The sequence below is a fragment of the Ooceraea biroi genome, chromosome 4, assembly GCF_003672135.1.
Source record: "Ooceraea biroi isolate clonal line C1 chromosome 4, Obir_v5.4, whole genome shotgun sequence".
Taxonomy (NCBI): domain Eukaryota; kingdom Metazoa; phylum Arthropoda; class Insecta; order Hymenoptera; family Formicidae; genus Ooceraea; species Ooceraea biroi.
In genome coordinates this window covers 4,781,948-4,803,558 of record NC_039509.1, presented here as the reverse complement: position 1 = coordinate 4,803,558, position 21,611 = coordinate 4,781,948, and the positions used below count along the sequence as shown (strand labels likewise).

At 39.4% G+C, this 21,611-nt stretch overlaps 1 protein-coding gene across 27 annotated transcripts; it reads left to right on the top strand.

Annotated features, from left to right (window-relative positions):
- The first annotated feature begins 254 nt into the window (after nucleotides 1–254).
- On the top strand, nucleotides 255–21,532 carry LOC105286149. Of its 27 annotated transcripts, none has more exons than XM_026968791.1 (8): nucleotides 255–513; nucleotides 710–2,052; nucleotides 14,261–14,475; nucleotides 17,455–17,616; nucleotides 17,910–18,147; nucleotides 18,243–18,536; nucleotides 18,775–19,074; nucleotides 19,152–21,532. In XM_026968791.1, the coding sequence occupies exons 2-7, from the start codon at nucleotides 1,971–1,973 to the stop codon at nucleotides 18,987–18,989; spliced, it is 1,206 nt and encodes a 401-aa protein (XP_026824592.1). In that variant the 5' UTR covers nucleotides 255–513; nucleotides 710–1,970; the 3' UTR covers nucleotides 18,990–19,074; nucleotides 19,152–21,532. The 27 variants fall into 27 exon arrangements, with proteins under 27 accessions (XP_026824592.1, XP_011349172.2, XP_026824588.1 ...); XM_026968787.1 differs by lacking the exon at nucleotides 255–513 and adding an exon at nucleotides 10,624–11,895 and having other exon boundaries at nucleotides 1,965–8,382; nucleotides 13,356–14,475; XM_026968782.1 differs by lacking the exon at nucleotides 255–513 and adding an exon at nucleotides 10,624–11,895 and having other exon boundaries at nucleotides 1,965–8,382; nucleotides 13,277–14,475.
- Nucleotides 21,533–21,611: the final 79 nt, after the last annotated feature.

Sequence of the window (21,611 nt, the reverse complement as noted above, 5' to 3'; positions counted from 1 at the left end):
ACTAATCTCTCCACTCTTTATTCTTCTTTCAGCTTCCTGCACTCCTCCCTCACGGTCTCTTTTCACCCTTTACGTCCATTTTCGTTGCTTTCGCACCTACCGTCTCTCCATTTCGCGCATACTCTCTCTCTATTCTCAATTTCACTTCATTCGGTCCAGTACTGCATCGGAGCGTGTACGGAGTGGTTCGCCGCGCGTCTACTCGCACGTACTGACACGCACGTTGCTTACGCGTTGTACACACCGGTGCCGTAATTCGCGCTTCACGCTCGACGACACGTGCGGAAAAGTATTTATGTCGCGTTAACGAAAAGGTTCAATGAGAGGATCTGTGCTGATCCAAGGAAGAATTGAACGTCCGAATCCACGTGGTATATTTACAGATTAAACTCCAGCAAGAGAGGGGTACTCGCGCGGCGACACGAAAACTTATCCTCTCCAAGATGCCACAAGAGTCTTCTTGGAATTAATTTCGCACCATATTTTTAAGGGGAGTCTTCAGGATATTTTAAGGTATTTCTTTTTCAGAAGCTTGAGAATATCTAGAAGAATATTGGGTAACAAACTTTCTGTAGAATAAGTAAATAAACTTAAAATTAATCCCTTTCTTCGAGATATCGATCGTTTTTTAAGAAAGTTAAAAATAATTAAACGGAGTTGAGAAAGAATCCCTCTGTAAAACACGGAAGCTTGTTTTATTTATTTATAGATTTAATCTTGTTACCCGAGGTGTCGACCATTTTTTGAGAAATTTTTCAAGGATATTTGAAGGGATTTGAACAAACAGATTAATGAGTGGAACGAATTACGAGGAACAAGGAATGCATGGATTGCTTCAATTGTGAACAAGTAAAACAGAGAAGTAAGATGATAGAGATTTCAAGATTGCCTTTGTAACTTTGAATGGAATTTCCCTGATTTCACCAGATCGCAAAGTTAAACTTTCAGTACGGAAAATGTGAGAAGGCAAGAATGTGCGAGATAAAATATAACAATAAGATTCCGTGCTTCTGGATAAGCAAACGCGTTGATTGGCTTGCAATTCGGAATATATAAAACGCATGTATTGTGTCAATTCCTGAAATGTATGAATTTTATCAATCACGGATTTCTTCAATTGTATATTTCAATCAAATCAAGTATCTTTTAAATTGATTTTAGATTAGATTTTTGATTATATTAAATCTAGCATAACATTTCTCGAGATCTTTTCTGCATGTTTAGTGTGATACAAGATATTAATTCTCTTTTTCTTTCGGAAATGTTAATACTACTATGCTATAAATGACGATATATTGCTTATCGTATCAACGGGAGAATCCGATAATTGAGATAAATAAGATTTTGATGAGTAAATCATAAATGTCAATTATATAATATTATATCAATACTGGTTTAAAAGCGCACATTGTAAAGAATAAGAATGTTCAATAACGGAGTTTTCGTAACAATTTTTAAATTTGGCGCAACGATACTACAATTCACTGTAATTAATCAAAGTGATTTCTCCCCTTGTATACGCTGTAATATGTATGCATTTCACACACCAGACGGACACGTCAGTCATCTGCGTAGAGACGAAGGACGGTGGAACGCGACAAGAAAGAAAGTCGCATAGCGACGTCAGCCAATTATTTCGGCGTTAATTAAGCAGCGACGTGTACACTCGGTTTTAAGCGGAGCGGCAACTAATTGGCACGAGACGGTGCCCAATATTAATTGGTTAATTCGCTGGTGTGGCGCTCGATCGCGGCTGATGCATCACGTCGTGAACAGTTGTCGCAGGATGCAGTCTTTCGAGACCATCTCGGGGTAATCGTCCTGCTGTCTGTCGACGCCGACAAATCGAGCACCGTAAAACGCGCCTTGAACGGGCCCGTGTACGCCCGCAAGCTTCATCAACGATAATCCGCACGACCTTCCTGCTTTTCTATGACAAGTTCCTGCAATACGTGACGAAATTCGCTACGATGACCAGCGGACAGAGGAACAAGTCTGTTGTACATCCTGAGCAGCGGTACGGCTACATGCCGTGCCCGTTATATGATACCGGTAAGTGCACCTTACGCTCAATCCCTTTGGTTTTTACTATTTTATCCTGTTTTCTTTCTCTTTCTTTCTTATCTTCTCATATATGTCCACTATTAGAATAATCTTTGTGATTTATATCAGTTAATATTATTACATGCACAGAGTATTGGAATTTTATTTAGAAAAATCCCGAGATATTTTCCTTTGATTGTAGAAATAATCAAATTATACATATGTAACTTTAAAGAATTTGATTAAATACAATTTTTCTTTAACTTTATGGTTATTATATTTTACATTTCTTCTTCCTTCTTTTTTTCCCTTTAGAGCTTTTAGGAGATGCTTGAGTCTTTATAATTTAGTTTAGTATAATTTAGTGTATGTAATAACTTGTTTAATTACATGGTGTAATCAATAACGATTAGCATTAAACTAGAGAAGCAGGTGCTCGTGATCGATCTTCGATGTGAGTCCTGTGAGACTCGATTAATCTAATCACAATTTATGCAATATACATAGAAGACAAAATAATTATCAGTTGACAAATGACGGATTGCTAATTGAAATTGAAGCTCTAAAATATTATTATGTCGTTGTTAATTATATCACATGTGCGCGCATGTTACGCTTCGCGTTTTCCTGCATTAAAGTTTTAATTCCTTCAAAATAACTAACTGTTTCGGAACTATTTCCGCTAAAATAACGTGCTATTTGCACATTGTGTCACATCATCGCAGTTGCAGACAACGTAAAATTCAAAATGGGGATGTGCTGCGATGTGAATGTCCACGACATAAAGTTCGGAGAATAGGTATAATTGTCTTAGCAAATAACGGTCCGCGATTCCCGGAGTTTTTTGCGCGCGAATAAATTATCGCACCTTGCTAGATGTGACGTGTTTGTTCTGAATACATGAGAATTTTGCAATCGGATCTCGGCTCTTTTTGTTAGCACATACGGTACATCGAGAAACTCTAATCAGATATAACAAGTACTATCTGATAAACATTCGCAGAGTTATATGTAACAGTTACTGCTAGCCCTTACGGTAATTAATATTATCTTAATCGTCACTAATATTACTCTTCTATATCATCGGTATCGACTAATATTATCCTAAAAAATGCACCGTTCCATCTATACGTTCCATCTATACGTTCCTAAATCTGTAATTATATTAGAGATTTGTAATAAATCTGTACGCCGATTATACATTCGCACTTGTGTAGTTTGTCTAAATAGTATTTAACTGAGAGATTCTCAGTAGGATATCAAATAGATGGGCGGATAGTTGCCTGGACAGTAATTTAGAGAAGAGATAATGGCTGCCAAGGGATATGCCTGTGGAACTTATCGCGGCTTGCATAATATTCACATTTTGTTTGCAAATTTTGTTCGCAAACAAAAGCAACAGGGACTTTCATATAATTTCCATGATATTAATCATATACAATTAAATATTTAAATTATTCGCATCAAAACATTTAGATTATACAACGTACTGAGCAGCTCTTCCTAAAACACATGCTCTAATTATAAGATAACGGTTAACAATACTTCTATTGCGAACCGTATTTCAGCCTGTGCTTAATATGTCTAGTGAGCAATTTCGAGGTTCATGCATTTAATCTCATGATGCATTAAGATTGAGATCTGTAGCATGTAACGCCGGAAATTCACTGAAATACATTCTCCAATGCATAAGCTTTCAATGCACTTCCCAAAACTTGACATTTATGTATTTATGTAACGTTATCGTCACAATCTGGCCATTTCCGATCACTTTCTGACTCCAGCGGCACATCAAGATATATTACATTTACCTAACTATGCAAAAGTTTTATTAATATAAAAATATTTAGACAAAATTTTGCGATATACTACCTCTTTATCAGAATAAAGAAAAGGAGCTTTAATACTGTAAAAAGTCAGTAATTTTTAAGTTTATGTAATAATAAAGCGTTCAAGCAAATAAAGAAATTATTTTGGCTCAATTTAACAATGAGTAAATTAGTGCTTTTGTATTAGACACGACGAAAATAGAATATAGTTAAACCGTGACATATTGCGTACTAGTCGTAGCAAATTTGTCCGAAAGTCGCAACATATAGAGCTTAAATACGCACTCGCATTAGCGTATACGATATTTTTCGGCCTAATGCTTTCGTATCGATCAGCGCAAAATGGTAAGTCGACGATCGAATGTAAATTGTGTGCCACGATATGAAATATCATCATGACTGTTTTAACTGCTGGATTGAATAGACTGACCATGACATGGTGACTTAATTTCGACCAGCATCAATTATCGTCTAATAGTAATTTTCCTATTGTCCGTTTTACTAAAGTGTACGTGAGTATATATGTGTGTATATACAATGTGTTCTACAAAATAATCTAAATAAGATAATTTCATTAAACAATAGTGTAATTAAAAGAAAAATTCTTTTGCTGAAGTACGAATAACATATCTATCTAATTGTAATATTATAAAATGTCCATTTTATATAAAGCTAACTTAAAGATTTTAAATGTCCTTACTTGATATTTATCGAGATTGAAAACTCTACTGGCTAAAGAGTAATCGCTTTCTCTCTCCTGACCTTGCTATTTGAAGCATTAACAATCGATGTTGTATCGAAAATACCGATAGCTTTCGCGCATACATGAAATATGGTGCATGCTTCCGTGATACTACAAGATTCGATGAAATTGAATTTCATAAAAAAAAACCAAGTTGATTCAGCAATTATTTATGACTGCAGCGGAATTGGACAGAGTGCCAAATACGTCACAGGTGGTTTCACCAATGAGCCAATGTGGACGTGAAATATGACGAAGGTTTGCAAGGTCGACGGGAGTATTTAATTTGGAGTGAATTAATTAACAGATGCGGTGCATTTGAATCTCGTTGCCAAATATCTCATTTTTTGAGAATTGCGACACGCGAGAATTAGCAGACAGAAGTCTCTCTCGTCTTTGCTGTTTGAAATTCGATGTTAAAGAGAGGTGCTGGTTTACCGAAACTTTATATTAGGATGTTATCTCACACGCGAATAATAATCGCTCTATCCACGTGACATACCTTCTAAAGACGCAATCAGGTAATGGATTTTAAACATTTTCGAAATTGGTGAACGATACGAAGAAGCGGAACGCTCTCTTTAGCCCAGAGTAATGTGTCTGCTGTATTCCCTGTGAAATGTAAATTATATGCCGTCAGATGTAGTAAGTCACAACGAGGATGCCAGACATGTTCATGCAAAGTTGCAGGATGCACGCAAACTGCAGCCTAATCGATGTTGTACTCGTGATTCCGAATACGTCGTAATTCGGGAGTAAATGCACACACAGCAGTTTTTCGAATCTACCTTATTGAATCTATCTAGTTTATGAAATCGTGAAAGTAAAAAATAGAGTGGGTCGTAATGACCATATTTATGTAACATTCTTCACGTTACATCACTTATGTCTACTACTGCGGAGCTTCTATGGAGCTTCTTCATTTGCGATTTGAATGTGCTTACACCCGAGAATCACCTTTTGCATCAAGATTTTACAGAAAAGAATTGAAATTGAGTACAAGTTAAAACTGTGTATGATAGAAGGTTTCCATGCTGTCGAAGCTAATGCATAGTATAAATTTGAATAGCGTGTATGGAGAAAACGTCGAAGCGCTTCGAGGGTCACCGAGGCAAATTTCAAATGAATCGTTCGCGCGAGAAGTTTCGACAAGTCGATCGATTTTTCATTTCATGACACTTCCAGATCGAGGCGTCGTCTGATCGGTCTGCGCCAACACGGGCCGTCTATCATGCCCCGAACACCTTGAGGTATTCATAGTCCTGTCGTATTGCCGTCGCGGCTATTAATACTTGTGACGACTTTAGTTTTCAAGCATATGCCAAGAATAAATGCACACTTGTGTCGCGGCATGTAAATAACGACGAGTTTTGTCTGCCCGTGAGTGTACGATCGCGGGAGCAAAAAGTCCTAAAAAATTAACCGTCCACGTTAATCGCTGTGATCGACTTAAATCGGAAAATATTTATTATAATTAATTCGATGTAGCTACTTGATTGTTTCGTGTAAAAGTATTGTACGATTCTCGACAATCTTGTATCCGATTGTGTGATTTAGGAGCGGAGCAAGAGCAATTCAAAGAAATTAGTAAAGCAATAAAGAGGCGGCGATCGAGACACCTCTAATTGAAAGAGATAAATTAGAGTGCTCCTAGCCGCACATGTTCGGGAACACAGGTTGTTTTATTGATGCGGCAGACGTGCCAACTTGGCGACTGGAGTATAAATCCTTCGAAGTGCAACAATCGCGGTAGTCGGACAGTCGGAAAGGCGTTTTCCGCTTTCTTTCCTCTGCCGTGCATGCCGTTTCGTGGTAACTATTGACCCGTAAAAGGCGAATTTCCCGAGGAAAAAAGCCGTCCGTCTATCTCATTCGCCAATCGCGAACGTATGGTTTTTTGGCAAGCAGAATATCGAAACGATGTCAGAAAAGTACCGATTCCGCGGTGAGAGATAGATGACTTTGTAAAGAGAAATATTAAATAAAAATAAATATTCAATTATTCAATTATTTATTGCACGCGTCTCAAGCGATGGCACGATCACATTTTTCTGTTCTCTGTCTAGTAGAAAAAGCATAAGATACAATGGTCTCAATTAGCGTAATATGCCGCATATCCGTGCTCGGTTTTGTCACTACTTTTGTTAATTAATTTTTGCGGAAGTACACGACGACCTCCTCTGCATTTCACGAGCTCCACTGGGAACGCTACTTTCGTTTATCTGCAGTACGACACGCAGGAAAGTTCGCATTTTCTGTTTGCGACGGTCGCTTCTTTTCACGGTGTTTTTTGGCAGCGTTGTGGCAAGCGTTGCGACGTTTCCTAGTTGATCAGTGTCAGTAAATCACTCGTGCGAAGAATGTCACGTTTCTGTAATTAGTGTCATTTGTTTCACAAGCACAAAGATATTTGGGACAGAGACGTTTGCACCCCGAAAAGTCAACAAAATGAGTGGCGTAACCGTATGTCGAATCGACTGTTATTGCACAATTTTGTGAATTGATTGACGTTTAAATAGAAATTATCGCTTTTATTCTTGTCTAAATGGTGTAATCTCAGGTGAAATTTTCTTTACACAAAATCGTTCTTGGTAGAAGAATGTACATTTGTTAAAGGCTTCTAAGTATTTACTCAATAGCTATGAAAAGAAAATGCGAGAGGTATCTACGAAGGGTAGTTTGAGTATTTACGAGCTCGACGTTATCCGCCAGCCAGAGATTTTACGAGCACGATACAAACGTTTGCCCAACGTGGATGATCCTGAAATCGCGCTCTCTCGTCCTTCGGAGTCTAATTTAGTGAAGATTCACGCTTTTATCCTACTCGCCACACACTTAACTTTTTATAGTTCATATTATGATCCTTTCCAAAGACTCTTACTCTTGACATTCTGTTATTCATTATTGCGAAAATAGTCGCATAAAGATGCGGTAAATCGTATTAATAAAACTGTTATCGCAACATAAACTATAGCTCCCCACCGTTTCTCGCTGGCATTACAGAGCTTCAATTTTGAGCCAACATTGCCGCAATATCAGCGAGCGGATGTGACTCCGACATCTCTCCATGTTGCTCGCACGATTCATTTCGACAAGCGAGCAAAAATTAATTTCCTATAATATTTAACTAGCGAACAAGCGAGAGCGCGTTCCAAAGTTCCTATCTCTCTGTGTCAGAGTGCCTATCTAAAACAGGCACTATCGTCATTAACGGAAACGCGACGATTCGCAGGGGTTATCGTTTCTCCGATAAGAAAGATATCATCAAAACTACGCACATTGCAACGGCAATTGCTTCACGAGTCGCGAATCGGATAGGCGTCACGTGGCTCGGCAGTCGGTGTCTCGTCTCGTGTCTCTGGTCGCGGCGCGTCGTCGCGGGGGACCGTAGTTTCGACGGCCCTGAGAAGCGTCGCGACGCCTCGTGCATGCCTCAGTGCGAGGGTGCCGTTCGCCAAGAGTGCGCCGCGCGTTTCCACGTTCCTCGTTCCGTCTCTTGCTTTTCTTCTTTTTTTCTCTCTGTCCCTCCAGCGCGCTTTGCCGCTTCGAAGGCAAAAAAGAAAAGAGGAGGGAGAGAGAACGCGGGGGTTTCCCTTTCATCGAGGGGTCAAGACCGTGAGTGCGTCCCCAGGACCGTACTCGCGCTTGGCCGACGTATCGTCGCGAGGCATCGCGTGGCGTCGCGTGCCCTGGATCAAGCACGAGCAGAAGATAATAACCTTCGTGGAGGGACCTTGACGTATCGCGGCAAACACATCGCGTTACACAGTGAATATTTCAATATACAGCATCGATCTTCGTGTGTAAAACCGCGTGTGTGTATGTATGCGTATGCGTGTGCGCTATGCGTCATGATGAGTGCCTGTAGAGAAAAGTCTTCCTTTCATCCAATGTGGTCACGTATCGGGAATACGATTGTACGTGCCGTCATCCTGTCATCCCTCGTGGATCCTTCCTGTCTGCGATACCGCGTTTCCGCGTTGCGCGCGCGCATAAATATTTCAATGCGCTCTGCATCGATCTACCGCGCGGAACACGTGTTTCGTGGGCACTCGACTGCGGCACCGATCATCCTCCTCCTGTCGATATTCCGATGATCGATGTTACCTTGAAGCTTTCGCACGAAACTGGCCTGCCTGAGTGTCAACGGCAGGCCCGAGTTGCCTGAATTGCGAGATCGCGTTTCACGCGCTAATTCGTCACTAACGCGAGACCGATGTCGAGAAAAATGATCGAAATGCAAGGTCGAGCTCTCAATTTTTGCTTGGGTACTCGCTTTTAATCAACTTGAGAATGTCAATTGGCTGATCAAACTCTCGCATAAAAATGCCATCCATTTCGCGACATTCCGCTGATAGCCCTTGGGAATACGTTATCGATACGAAACCGATCCAAATATCACGTCGCGACTGACAAAGTCTTCCAGTTCTCCGTACATACATTACGTACCCTACGTTATCGCTCGGGAGATGTCCGAAATTTCGAATTTTGCCATCAATGCGTGTAGGGCGAATATTACCATATCGATCGGTTGCGCATGGAACACGTGTTTCATAAATACGCCTATATCGTCTATCGTGACTTTGACGGCATTTTTCTCTGCCGTCCGTTTCCGATGAATCGAGCAAACGTATGGGATTCAAAACCGTCGAGCGTATCTGACACATGCGATGCAATTTACTTTCACGCCGCAAATCGAGGTAAAATTGTACGACACGATGTTCGAGTCCTTCTGGCGAGTGCTGCAGACCGATGTTGAAATCAGAAATAGAAAAAAGTTCTTAACAACCGTCACTTTATGTTACTTCGTACTTTACCCTTGCAACGCGATTGTGTGCACTGACGCCAATCGAGCCGCTTGTGAATATTTCAATATAGCATCGATCTACAGAACGAAGCCGACGTTTCGAGCATTCGTGCTAACACTGACATCGATATCACGCCGTTATTTTGCTCTACGTCTGGCATAATTGCGGTATCACGGTACAAGCTCATACGATTTGTACGTAAAATTCTCTCGTATCTTTTTATCACGAAAATTGTTTCATGAATTTTCGGATCTTACGACTTTTGCATTTGAGAGTCAAATAAACTTTTTCACTCATGTTGCTGAGCCCGAATTTGGTTTTTTTTTTCTTTTATTTAGATGTACACGCGTATTTCGGATCCAATCAATCATGGATTATACTTATTAATCATACCTATCCTATTAAATAACGATCTTTCCTCACTTTCGTACTCATCGTGGTATTCGATTATTATGCTGCATCCTCATTGTGCCGTTGTAAGACAATTGCTTTTGCGATTATCTCATGTGTGTATGTGTATGTGTAACTGTAACTTTTGATCAAGTGTGTCGGTGTTGTCGCTCGTAATGGCATTCCGACAGCGATGATGGACGAGTTACTCGTTCTTGTTGTCTGTTATCCTCATGTACTGTAGCTGCTCGTTTACCTTTCTCGTATAAAACTCCGAAATTTGCATGGAGTTTGACCGATTGTTTCCTCAAGCAACGGCTGCAACCGCTCGTGGTCGGCCGAGTTAGTGCAACGATCGGGATTTTGCGAGGAACCGTTCGCTCTAAGCGTCAAGTTTTCCTCGGACCTAGAAAACCAATCAGATTGTATTTTGTATGCTATGTTAAAGTCACGATGTAGAATAATTGATCCAAATTAATTTCAAACTTGAAAGTGCAATTATCAAAATAACTAATTAGTAATTGATATATACTGAGTAAAATAATAAAAATAAAAAAAGTTTGATACTGACAAGTAATTTAACAGGAATTTATTTAATTTTGATTTAATTCGCTTGCATATTACACTTTATCATATATGTCAAATAAATTCTGACTGTAATAAAAAACTGTAATTAATATTTCATGGCTAATGCTTAAAATCTCCTTAGTTGCAATTATAAAGGCGAGAGCATTTCTTAATGTACTTGTGATAGTTTAATAATATGATATTAGACATAACATTAGAACAATTTTTATAATTGTTATGACAGCTTTTTGGACGACACACACTGTGCGCCTCAGTCCAAAGATAAATCTCGATCTCGGCACTTGCTTTATTGCCGGGAACAGTTGAATTCTCTCCGCGTTACGTGACTCGATAGTAGAGCAAGATCGTAGGATTTTCTAGAAGCCAGAAGGAATTTCCCGGTTCATTGCCGTGCTATTGTACCATTCGCGTAATTTCTTTTGCATGTAATTACTAAATAAGTATAACGTTTAGCAATCGATTCTTTCGTATATGTCTCAACAAAATTCCAATTCACCAGTAAAGTTATATAATTGAAATTTATTAGTCTTCCATATATGTATGTGCTCTTGATACGTTAAGAATGAATAATTTGTACGCACAATCTACGTCGTTACAATATATCAAGTCAGACTTGAGCGACATTGATATTCAACACCGAATATAATCTTTTGCGGTTAATATATTATTAAAGTTAGATAGCTATAAAATCATTGCAGCAAAATTGATCAAGAAAACCCTTTCTGATTTGAATATCTTGATTTTTTGTAAATATATGCATCAATTTTATGCAGTACTTTGCGAAGATACAAACAGGAATGAACACAGTCTTGCCCCAAGTCCAATAACTAATAAAAACTCATGGTCAGGTACCTTGTATCAACTATAGAATCGAATAAAATAGTAAAAGACCTCGTTAACTAATTTGCGTCGTTATAACTAGTAATTGTAAACGCGTTTGAGAAAACTCTCAGGTTTTAGTTTTACTTTCGACAGAACGTTTGCACACTAAATAGTCAACAACAAATAGTTACGAACAATTTTATTTGTCAAACAATAATCTTGTAAGAATTTTCTTGGCAATGTAGCTTAATTCATTCGAAAAATACTCAAGACACTGAGTGAGTCGATACAAGTTGTACTCCCTTTAAGTCTTATCATTAGCGAATGAAACGCCGAGCATTGGACTGGATCGAAGGCGATCTCTCGTTTTCACGCGCTTATGCGCTGTGCTAGCAGTCACAAAGCAGTTTGCTTTAAATCAATCGAGAGACTCGCTATTAAAGCTCGTGCCGTTCCTACAACGAGACAGTCCTCCCACGAGGAGGCAAACGTCGACGCGCGCGTTCTTGGTGTCGCTCTTGTATTCAATGTCACGCATATATGCATTAATTGTTTGCGGTCAATTTACATTTCTTAAACTTTCGCAAATCTAATCTTTTGGCAGACTGAACACATTATCTTCAGAATATTTATTAATAATTCCAAATCTAAACGAGTTTCAACAGTGTAGAGTGTACGAGAGATATCGTTAAATACAAAGCAATCTAAAATAATAATATTAAATGCGGACCAATAATTTTTATAAACATTGAAATAGATATCTGAAATAATACGACGGAAATGATGGCTGCGATGGATTGATAACGCGACTTTTATGCATCATTTAGAATATACTAAACTGGAAAAACGTAAAAATACATGTCTCGCCCGCTGAAATTATCATTAAAGTTTCGTTCGACGACCTCGGTCTACCTGATACACTTTGCATTATAATACCACCTATGCATCGACAAAGTGTCGTATTAAATTGAAAGTTCGCGACGGACAATCTGATACTTGCCACGTGCGTTGGATCACGTTCAGCGCGTTTCGATTGTCTTGGTTCTTATGGATTTTCGGCGGGGTGATTTATCGTTCGCGTGTAGCGGTGAGGCTTGTTTGAAAAGTGAAAGAATTATAGACGCAAAATGCATTAAACGAAAACCGATCCACGATGATGGTTTATTTATACATATCCGCGTTGATTGGGTAGCTTTTCAAATTTATTTCGAAGAAAAAGATTATTACATTCTTGCGTGTACGTTAACAATGAAATATAATAAAATCGAGATCGTTTTCGTGTTCCGCACGTCACTAAACTATAATAGCCTTATCTAATTTGCATCGTATAATTACGTGTCTTTAATAAGCGGCCACGCGATTACTTTTACACATGCTTTCAGTATTCAACCAAGACAGCAAAGTAGTATACTAAATGTCTATTAAATGAACATGCCTAACCGACTTATTTATGGCTCTAATATCCGGTTAAGCCACTTTGATGTTGAGAACTGACGCGATAATACTAGGAAATATGAGTAAAGTAAGGAAGTAAAGCAATAGAACGTACAGCATAAGCACGAATTAATCATTGATCCATGCGGATTTCTTTACAAGTGCATATTCGCGGACCATGAATAGCGTTCGAGGAAATAGTGTGAGCGACGTTAAATCTTAGATATAAATCTGCGATTTTTCATATTGCTCACGCTTTTTACGAAAAAAACATTCATATTAAAAGCATCGTTCAAGATTCAAGTTTCAATGATATTTGTGCATATTGTTTGACAATATTAAGTCTAAAATGTTAATAATAATTTTTATACATTGAGAAAAAATTATATTAATTAAATGGAGAAGACTTGATATATATGTTGCTACTCTATATATAATATTATTTTTATATAAATTTAATAGTAACAAATCGCGCATATCATAAAAGGGGATACGTAGAAAAATAGTTAAAAAATTGTGATTTCTCAGTTCTCTATCTCAATGTACTTTAACGACGTTTATTGTGCGTAAATTTGACTCATTCTCGGTATTGTGGAAACAAGTGTCGATTATCCTTCCAGTATTTCGGTCGAGATCGCGCGCTAGGAGATCGTTATCGTTATTCTTGTTCGACCTAAATCAGCCACGCGAGTGCTTTAGAACCGCAAGACGGCAAGAAGACGGTAAAAGTTAAGCGCGCCGAACATTCCCGCGGGTTCGCTGCTGAGATTCACTGTCAGTGCCATCGTACGAGCGGCTTAAACTCCGATCCCAAATGTCGTCTGACGTTGCACCATGTCGGTTTCTCCCAGAGTCGAGCGCGACGTCGTACCCCCAAATCGACGTTCGTGATGTGCCGAGATCGTTAGCCTTGTAGTACATCCCGCCATGAGTTAGGCGGTTGTCGACATGTCCAAGACTCTCGTGCGAGAGAAAGAAGGAAAAGAATAAGGAAAAGAAAGCGACCGGAGGCGCGGAGAAACCGCGAAGGTCCGACACGTGATTATCCGTGCGGAGATTTAGGGAAGATCTCTAGAGAAACGCTAAACACAACCCCGTAGTGCCCTCCTTTGTGATCGTCGCGCACCACCACCAGTTTTCGAGCACCCCCGTCGAATCAATCGAACCGTACCAATCGGTCGAATAGGAATAAAAAGCTAGAAAAGAAAAAGAGAAAAGAACACACACGTACACATCACGCTGAGAGATACGCTGACAACGAGCCATGAATCTTATGTTCCGCAAGAATTTCGGGGGCGACAAGGGATCCGGTGGTGGCGGACTGGGAGGAGGTGGAGGAGGCCTAGGAGAAGTCCGGCCTGTCCTGAGTTCAGCTGTTTACGGGACCAGTGGGGCCTCGTTTGGACAGTTAGGAACGCGTTTTGGCGTTTCTCGCGGCGGTGTCGGCGGCGTCGGCGGCGTCGGTGGCGTCGGCCAGTCGGTGGTCGGCGGCACGCGTGGACCCGTGCGACGTAGCCGAGAATACGGATATTTCCCATCGATGGGCGATCACGAGCACCAAGGACACGGCTATCGTACTCACTTATTCCTGTCGCCGCCTGCAGGTGGGACGCTCGGCTCGCCGCCGGAGGATCCGGGCGAGCGGCTGGGCCCACCGCCCCGTCGTAACTCGGGACCCCATGTTATCAAATGGGGTGGCGGCGGATTCGTCGGTTCCGCGCAAAATACGCAGACCGCGAATCAGGCTAGAAGAAAGCAGAACCAGATCGGCCAGCAGAAGGAAACTTCCGATCCACCAACTCCAACTGCGTCCAGACAGGTGGGTACAATTCCAATTTATCAAGATTTAAAAGATCCAGGGGAAAAAACGTAATGAACTTCTTTTAATACAATTGCAGATAAAGTTATAAAACTTTTGCTGTTGAAAAATATCATTCGTTATATTCTTTCCTTGGACTCTCTATCCAGAAGCGTATGCATTAATTCCGAATTCGTTGTATCACGTCGAGAAAAATCGTTAAAATATGACAATTATTAATTGATTCTCATATTTAGATCAATTATTCGTCAATTATTCATCAATTATTCTGACTGATTTTACAAATGTATTCGGTACACAAGAAACATCAGAAGAATATACAACGATACGCGGAATACGAACTCCTCGTTATACTTTTCGCGTGATGAAAAAGAACGTGCAGCACGAGGGAGACGTAAGTGCGGAAATTCGCGATTGAACTATTGCTGCGGCTTTCACAGTCCGACGAAGACCGCAGTGTCGTGCAGCAACCTTCGACCTTTGCGATGCGCCGTGAACATTTACGTTTACGTATACTAAACGCAACGCAATTAAATTTCAAGATACGTAGAAATGTGCTGTAGGTGGCTTTTCCTGCACATTAATTGAATGCAAATGTAGAAAACGCGTGCCAACGCAGAGAGCACTGCGAATTGCGTGAATACTACATGACTAAAGCCAAGATTTGCATCCTAAAAACGCGCATAAACGAAATTGATTTGCCAGGTTGTCAATTTGTTTATTCAAAACTGATATACGATGAATGAACATGATTTGATAGATGAACCGTGAATTCGCCTACTCTTTGCAAACTGTCAATTAATAGGCAACATGAAAATTAAAAAGATGCTTCAGAATGATTTCCTCGATGCAGTTAAAAACAATTCGAGTTACAAATATAAATTACGGATACGTTTAATCTAAGAAAACATCTGATTTTAAAGTTTAATTAAGACAAGATTACAAACAAGGTATCAGTTTTCAATAAAAAGCGCAAATTTTATTCATAAATAGATTAAATGGATATCTGGAATTTTTATTATTGAACATTTTCTTTTTATGCCTCATCTTGAAATGTTCTCAAATATTCATGCTGTGACGCTATTCTGCTCAAGGGACACATTATTTTCCGAGAAAACGCTGGAATATTTGCCAAATGCTCGATAACGTATTGACATAGAAATTTGCATGCGTCTGATATCTCGGGCAATTATGTTTGCACACGCATTTTCATACGTCGGATATCGAAAGAAATGACGCAATTAATTGTTATGGGACAGCTGTTTAGAGTACGTCCTAATTAATACACATAATATGATGTATTATCCGGGATTTAATAGTGAAGCGAGATAGTGTTTGAGATAATATACGATATGTAATACATAAACATACATATTACGTATCACAGTGGTAACGCAGTGAATAGTCTACAAATCGACACAGTTTGCTGGTAATTAAATGAGACCCAAGTCTCCGATTCCGAAATGATCGCGTTACAAAGTCACGTGCGCAAAGCGAAACTTGAACTTTACAAAGTAAAGACAAGCGTATAAACGCCACTGCGTGCCATGCGTGCAAACGCAATGCAAATGAAAGTCTCGTAGCTGTACTACTACTAGCGTTAATACCAGCACACTATTTTTACACACTAAACAGCATGGCAATTGTTATCGATCGTGAAACTTTTTCCCCTGCGTGTGTGCACTTTGCACAACATACATTACGCGCGCACAAATAGTTCCTATATATGTACCATTGCGGTAACGTGTAAAGCACACACAGAAGAAATCTTCTTTATAATTTGTAGAAGAAATTTAGTCGTGGAATTAAAAGAGATATTAGCAATACGTGATTGATTAAAGGACGTAACTGTGAAACATCTAAAGATTCTACATTCATGCTCTACATTATTTTTCTGTTGAAAAACTTCCATCTTCTCTGTATTCTACATCACTGTGATTCTACTCCGTAAGGGACGACGTTACACGATTCACCGGTCGCGCAATGAAAAATTGCGCGGCGATGTGATCAATCGCTAACGCCGCGCGCGCTCCTGCAAAATTGACAGGGCGAACGTAAACCCCGCATTGCATCGCGCGTACGTGAACTATAAAACTGTAAAGCCTACATGAGATAGCCAAAGCTGCACGCGAAATGTACGGAAACGCAGGAAACATGCAAGCAGGCCAGCACTACCTACCTACGGGCGCGGCGGTGACCGTCCGCGTTTAGGCGCGAGTGGCAAGAGACGAGTAGGGTCAGAGGGCGAAGCGCCGTATGCGCGAATGTCATTATGGCATTCTGCCTATATCCATGACCTATTTTCATTTTATTTAGGCACGTGTTGCCTTGACATCTTTACTATTGCCACTATAAACGTATTTGCCAGATATGTTCGCGTGCGTGAATATACACGGATATACATATATGCGGAGCGTCCCAGCTCTCTTTTCCATCTTTAACTCTGCGGCAGTGACTTAGCCAGTGGAGGCATCTCATAAACTGAGACGCACATCGATCCTCTCGAGCGCACTAAAGTTTCGCGAAATGAAAAAACAGGTCGCTAAATGCTGCGCAAAGTTTCTCTCATGTGTATGACTGACAATTATTACATATGATTACAAAGAATCTTTTACAAAAATTATTTATAAAAGCATCGTTGTTAATCGTATCATTATAAATTGCTGCCGTAGAAATGAATTCTAAAAAGAGGATATATGCAAATATCTCTAAACGTAATTTATTTTAATTTTTTAATGCATTTTGTTTTCATTTCGCGTTTCATGTTTCGAATAATGAATTCGTACGCTCATTTAATTACCGACGTTCGTGTCGACCTTGCGAAACTCCTTTCTAGACCGAATATCAATGCGAGATATTAAATGTGCGCATTGATATGAAAGTACTATCTTCCGCGTCACATGGCGTTTTACCATGAAAGTTAGTCAGTATTTTACACGCATTTAATATAATTTTTTAATTGTGTCATGATTTTTGCAGGTATCCTTCAGCGGCAACCGTGCTTCCGGCACTTACACACCTCTCGTGGTTTCCGGAAGTAGTCCACCGCGAGGTGAACCGATCTCCTTGGCCACTTTGGATCGCGACTGCTTTATCATACCACTTGCTTCTCTCGAGCGTTTTTTACCAGCAGGTGTACCAGTGAGTTATTGAAAAAGTTTACTTAGCTCTTGCTTAACTTGAAAGATACATGTTTCTTAGAAATAAAATGTCACAAGATACCACAGAACCTACAAAAAGTGGATGACAGTTATTTTCTTTCTTTCTTATGGTATTTACATTTACAAATTAATTTTTCTTAATTAAAATGTCGGAGTATTTTGATAATATTCGAAATATGAATCACTAATAAATTATGATTATGACGTACAACAAGCGATTCACGTGTTCTATAAATTTTGTTTTATTTATAACTTGAACTTTTGTTCTCGCAGCATGCTCCAGTCGCCGACAAGAAAAGACCGGGAAGTCCGCTGTCGGTTCTCGAGGTCGAAGACCCGAAGCAATGCGTTCTCGCACATTTCATGACGCCGTTGGAGTCTCTGGACCCGGTAGTCGAGTCTCCAGTGTCTCGTCCGCTGGTGCTGCAACGCGATACCGTCGCGGAACTAGTCGCCGAAATAGCACCCTCCGCGTCGCAAAGCATTTTACTCACGAACATGGAGAAGAATTGTACGTAAAATTAGAACGTTCAAAAAACTAGTACGAAAAAGATCAATCTCTTTAGATCTGTCAAGATTGTTTAGCTGAGTTCCCGTGCGTTTCAGCGGATTTCCCATTCATCACGTATTATCTAATAAACAAGCAAAATACGGACCCCGTGGATTTTTACAACGAAGTGCAATGTGCGGCCCTACGTAAGTTCGATCCCCGTGATCTCAGATACGCAGCCAGTCACACGTTGGATCTGTTCAACGAAGTGGCGACCATCGCGAGACCACCGCTCGAACCACCCGGTGGAAGACCACCCATTCCGTCCACCGGCTACATAGTGTCGATTTTCAAAGTTTTCGAGGGCGATGACGGTCTCAAGTTCGAACAAAACTGGCTCTATTGGACAGGTAAGTGTCCACGTGTTTAGTACTACTTTTCTTTCGTTAGTAATGTTCGAGCTATCTCTCGAGATGTCTTATAAAATCTGCACGATACGATAAGATGTTTCTTATTCATTCCACAGCAACTTTAATTATCGAATAGTGACGTAATTGCAGTTGTAAATTTAAATGAGATATTTTGAAATTTAACGAAGCAATTTCTTTTTCATTTTCATCGTGTCAAGGCGTCTCGTTTGTGTTGCAGGCGCGCGTATGATGTATCGATATTTGCCGAAATCAGTGGGCCTCAGGCGCATCACTCTGCACAAGTCAATGTCGCAAGGCGACAAAATGTATTTGCTGATCTGCGAATGCTCGCAGCTACAAGACAATCTATCCGCTGCAGCGATACTTTTGCCGGCGCTTCGTGCACGCCTGTGCGGTTACACCGGGCTTTACAGACCCTCCGTATGTTTCTGATTCCTCACCCAGCTCTTAGAATCTGTGAGGAGGATCATTTCAAGTCGCGTTATGTGCATCTCCACGGGAAAATCTGGACAAAACGGTACTGTATCGCTCATTTCAATGTACCCTTGATTCCCCGATCTGTTCTCGTTTAAAGATATTGATACTCGATTGCAGGGACGTAATGAAAGTCATAACAGGTGCCAAGAAAGAAAACAGGACATTGATCGTCATATAAATACCGTCAACGAACGAGACACTGTGATTTCCTATCCTACTATTATCTACTATAAGGAACGCAACTTCGTATACGCTTTAGATGAATCTCGTCGATCATCGACGAAATGACCTGCATGCTCGACTAGAAACGCCACTGGACCTGTTTGTATTTTTCGACTTTACTATTTCGTTCATTATGCGAATGAACGTTGTTCCGATAGGGTCGCCAAACGAAACGAAAGTAAAATGCATGAGTAGCAATGCATGAGTAGCAATAAAATAAGATAGAATAAATCGACTACTGAAAGAAGTGTAATATACGTAACGTATAACGAGAGTGTCTGCGAAATGATTTATCAAATACAGATGGAAATGCAAAAATTCTTGACTTTTAAAGTCCTGAGAAATGGGAACATTCCATGCACCGACATGGAGCAAATACATGAGACATACATACCGCCGATCAGGGACGTTTGGTCACCCTATGGGCGTTGCGATACACAACCATAACGATACACACGTAGTATACTTTTATTACTATCGATACTATCAAAAAATCGCTAACTACATATCATACTCGATAAACTGTGATATTTGTGCGAGCGGCGTATATATATCACAATGGGGTATTCCTTTCGAAACTTTGAAAATGCTACTTACTCTTGAAAATGCTACTCTTGAAATCAATTTAGGTAACTTAGGCACGTGCTAATTGAAAATCGACTATGCGGTAACTTTAAATCTTTTATCGATTATCTTCATATTTGATATTATATATCGGTATACTGCTCGTGAATTATTGCTCGCGGAATTTTGATCGGCGGATGCGAATGTGGGTAAATTACAAATTAATAATTTCAACGAAATGTATTTTATGTTCAGCACTATTTCTTTGCCTTATGAATTGTACAAAACATTGTATCACTTTTAAAGAAGTGAATAACATGATGTAATAATATATAATAGGATGTTTCAATCGTCTATCGAATTATAAAAATTTCTCAACTATAATTTATATAATTTATAATGAATTTATAATGAAAAGGTCTTGTTACATTTACGATATTCAAATTCGCAAGCATTTTACCCACTTTCAACCTAAACATTCTCTCCATGCATACATGGAAGAAGGACAAGAATAGAGAGCGAAGGCATGTGCGGGAAAAGCTTATGCATATCCCATCCTTAGGTGCCTATAGCCATTTTAGAGAGTGAAGAAGAGTAGCGTGAGTTGGCATTGTAGTACAAAAAAGGATTGTATAGCCAATATACGCTTGTTGCATACAGACAATAGCTAGGACGATTACGCAGGCGTAATCGTCACACCCGGTAGATTTGTAATAAAAAGAGCTCGAACCCGTTCAACGGCGTGCTCATCATACGCCGAATTCGTACTCGCTGAACATAAAGTGGAACAAGATGCTCTTAAATATAAGAAGATAAAGTCGGAATGTAAAGAAAATTCGCGATTTTACTGTGATTATACGCACGTATCAGTTCGATACAAACATGCATCCGTATGCGCGATTCAGGAGGTTGATAAGAGCGCAATTGTAAAATGAGATGCACTTTGCCCATAATGTCCAGTCTATGATACGTGCTATCATTATATAGAAAGAGGAACATTTATTACAATTAAGCTACGCACCAATAAAACGTTTGGCCATTGCATTCATATATCTTTTCATTGCCTATTATACTATGCTGAAATGCATGTAAAATTTACGCTTGATATTTCGCATTGAACGATCTCAATGTGATATTATTTTAAGCTAAGATTGGACTTCACCTTCATTCTTTTGATATCAAATTAAATATTTACAACACACGTCTGAAAAGTCTTAATTTCATTTTATGTAGCTATGTATCAAAACTATTCTTTGTTCTCTCGTCGATTTGACTGATTACATATGTAATTTATTATAAAAGTAAAAAACGATGGAGATATAATTACAGGTTATTTAAAGAAATTAATGAAAATGATTTATGGAAAGGAGCATTGAAAGGATTAATATACAAGATCTGCTTTTGTTCTTCGAGAAACAACTGCATCTCTCGTTTGCCTACAAATAAAACCTTTTGCCTCTATACATGGAAGAATACACCTCTTTTCAAAGTAACTATGAGATCGTACAAAGAATCGTACTTTTCAATTAAGTTTGACGATAACTTACCTTATAAGAAAAGTTTCTTTGAAAAATACATTTCATGACATATAAATGATATAAATAATGTAAGTACGATGCTTTGTATGATACACTGATATACTTTGCAAATACGATAGATTTACTAAATCCTGTACAACGAATTTGATGAATAATAATAAATCACTTCTAACAGTAAATTGATCATTTTTTCTTCCCCATTACAATCAATAAACAACATTTATATTTTTTGAATCATATTCGATATACATTT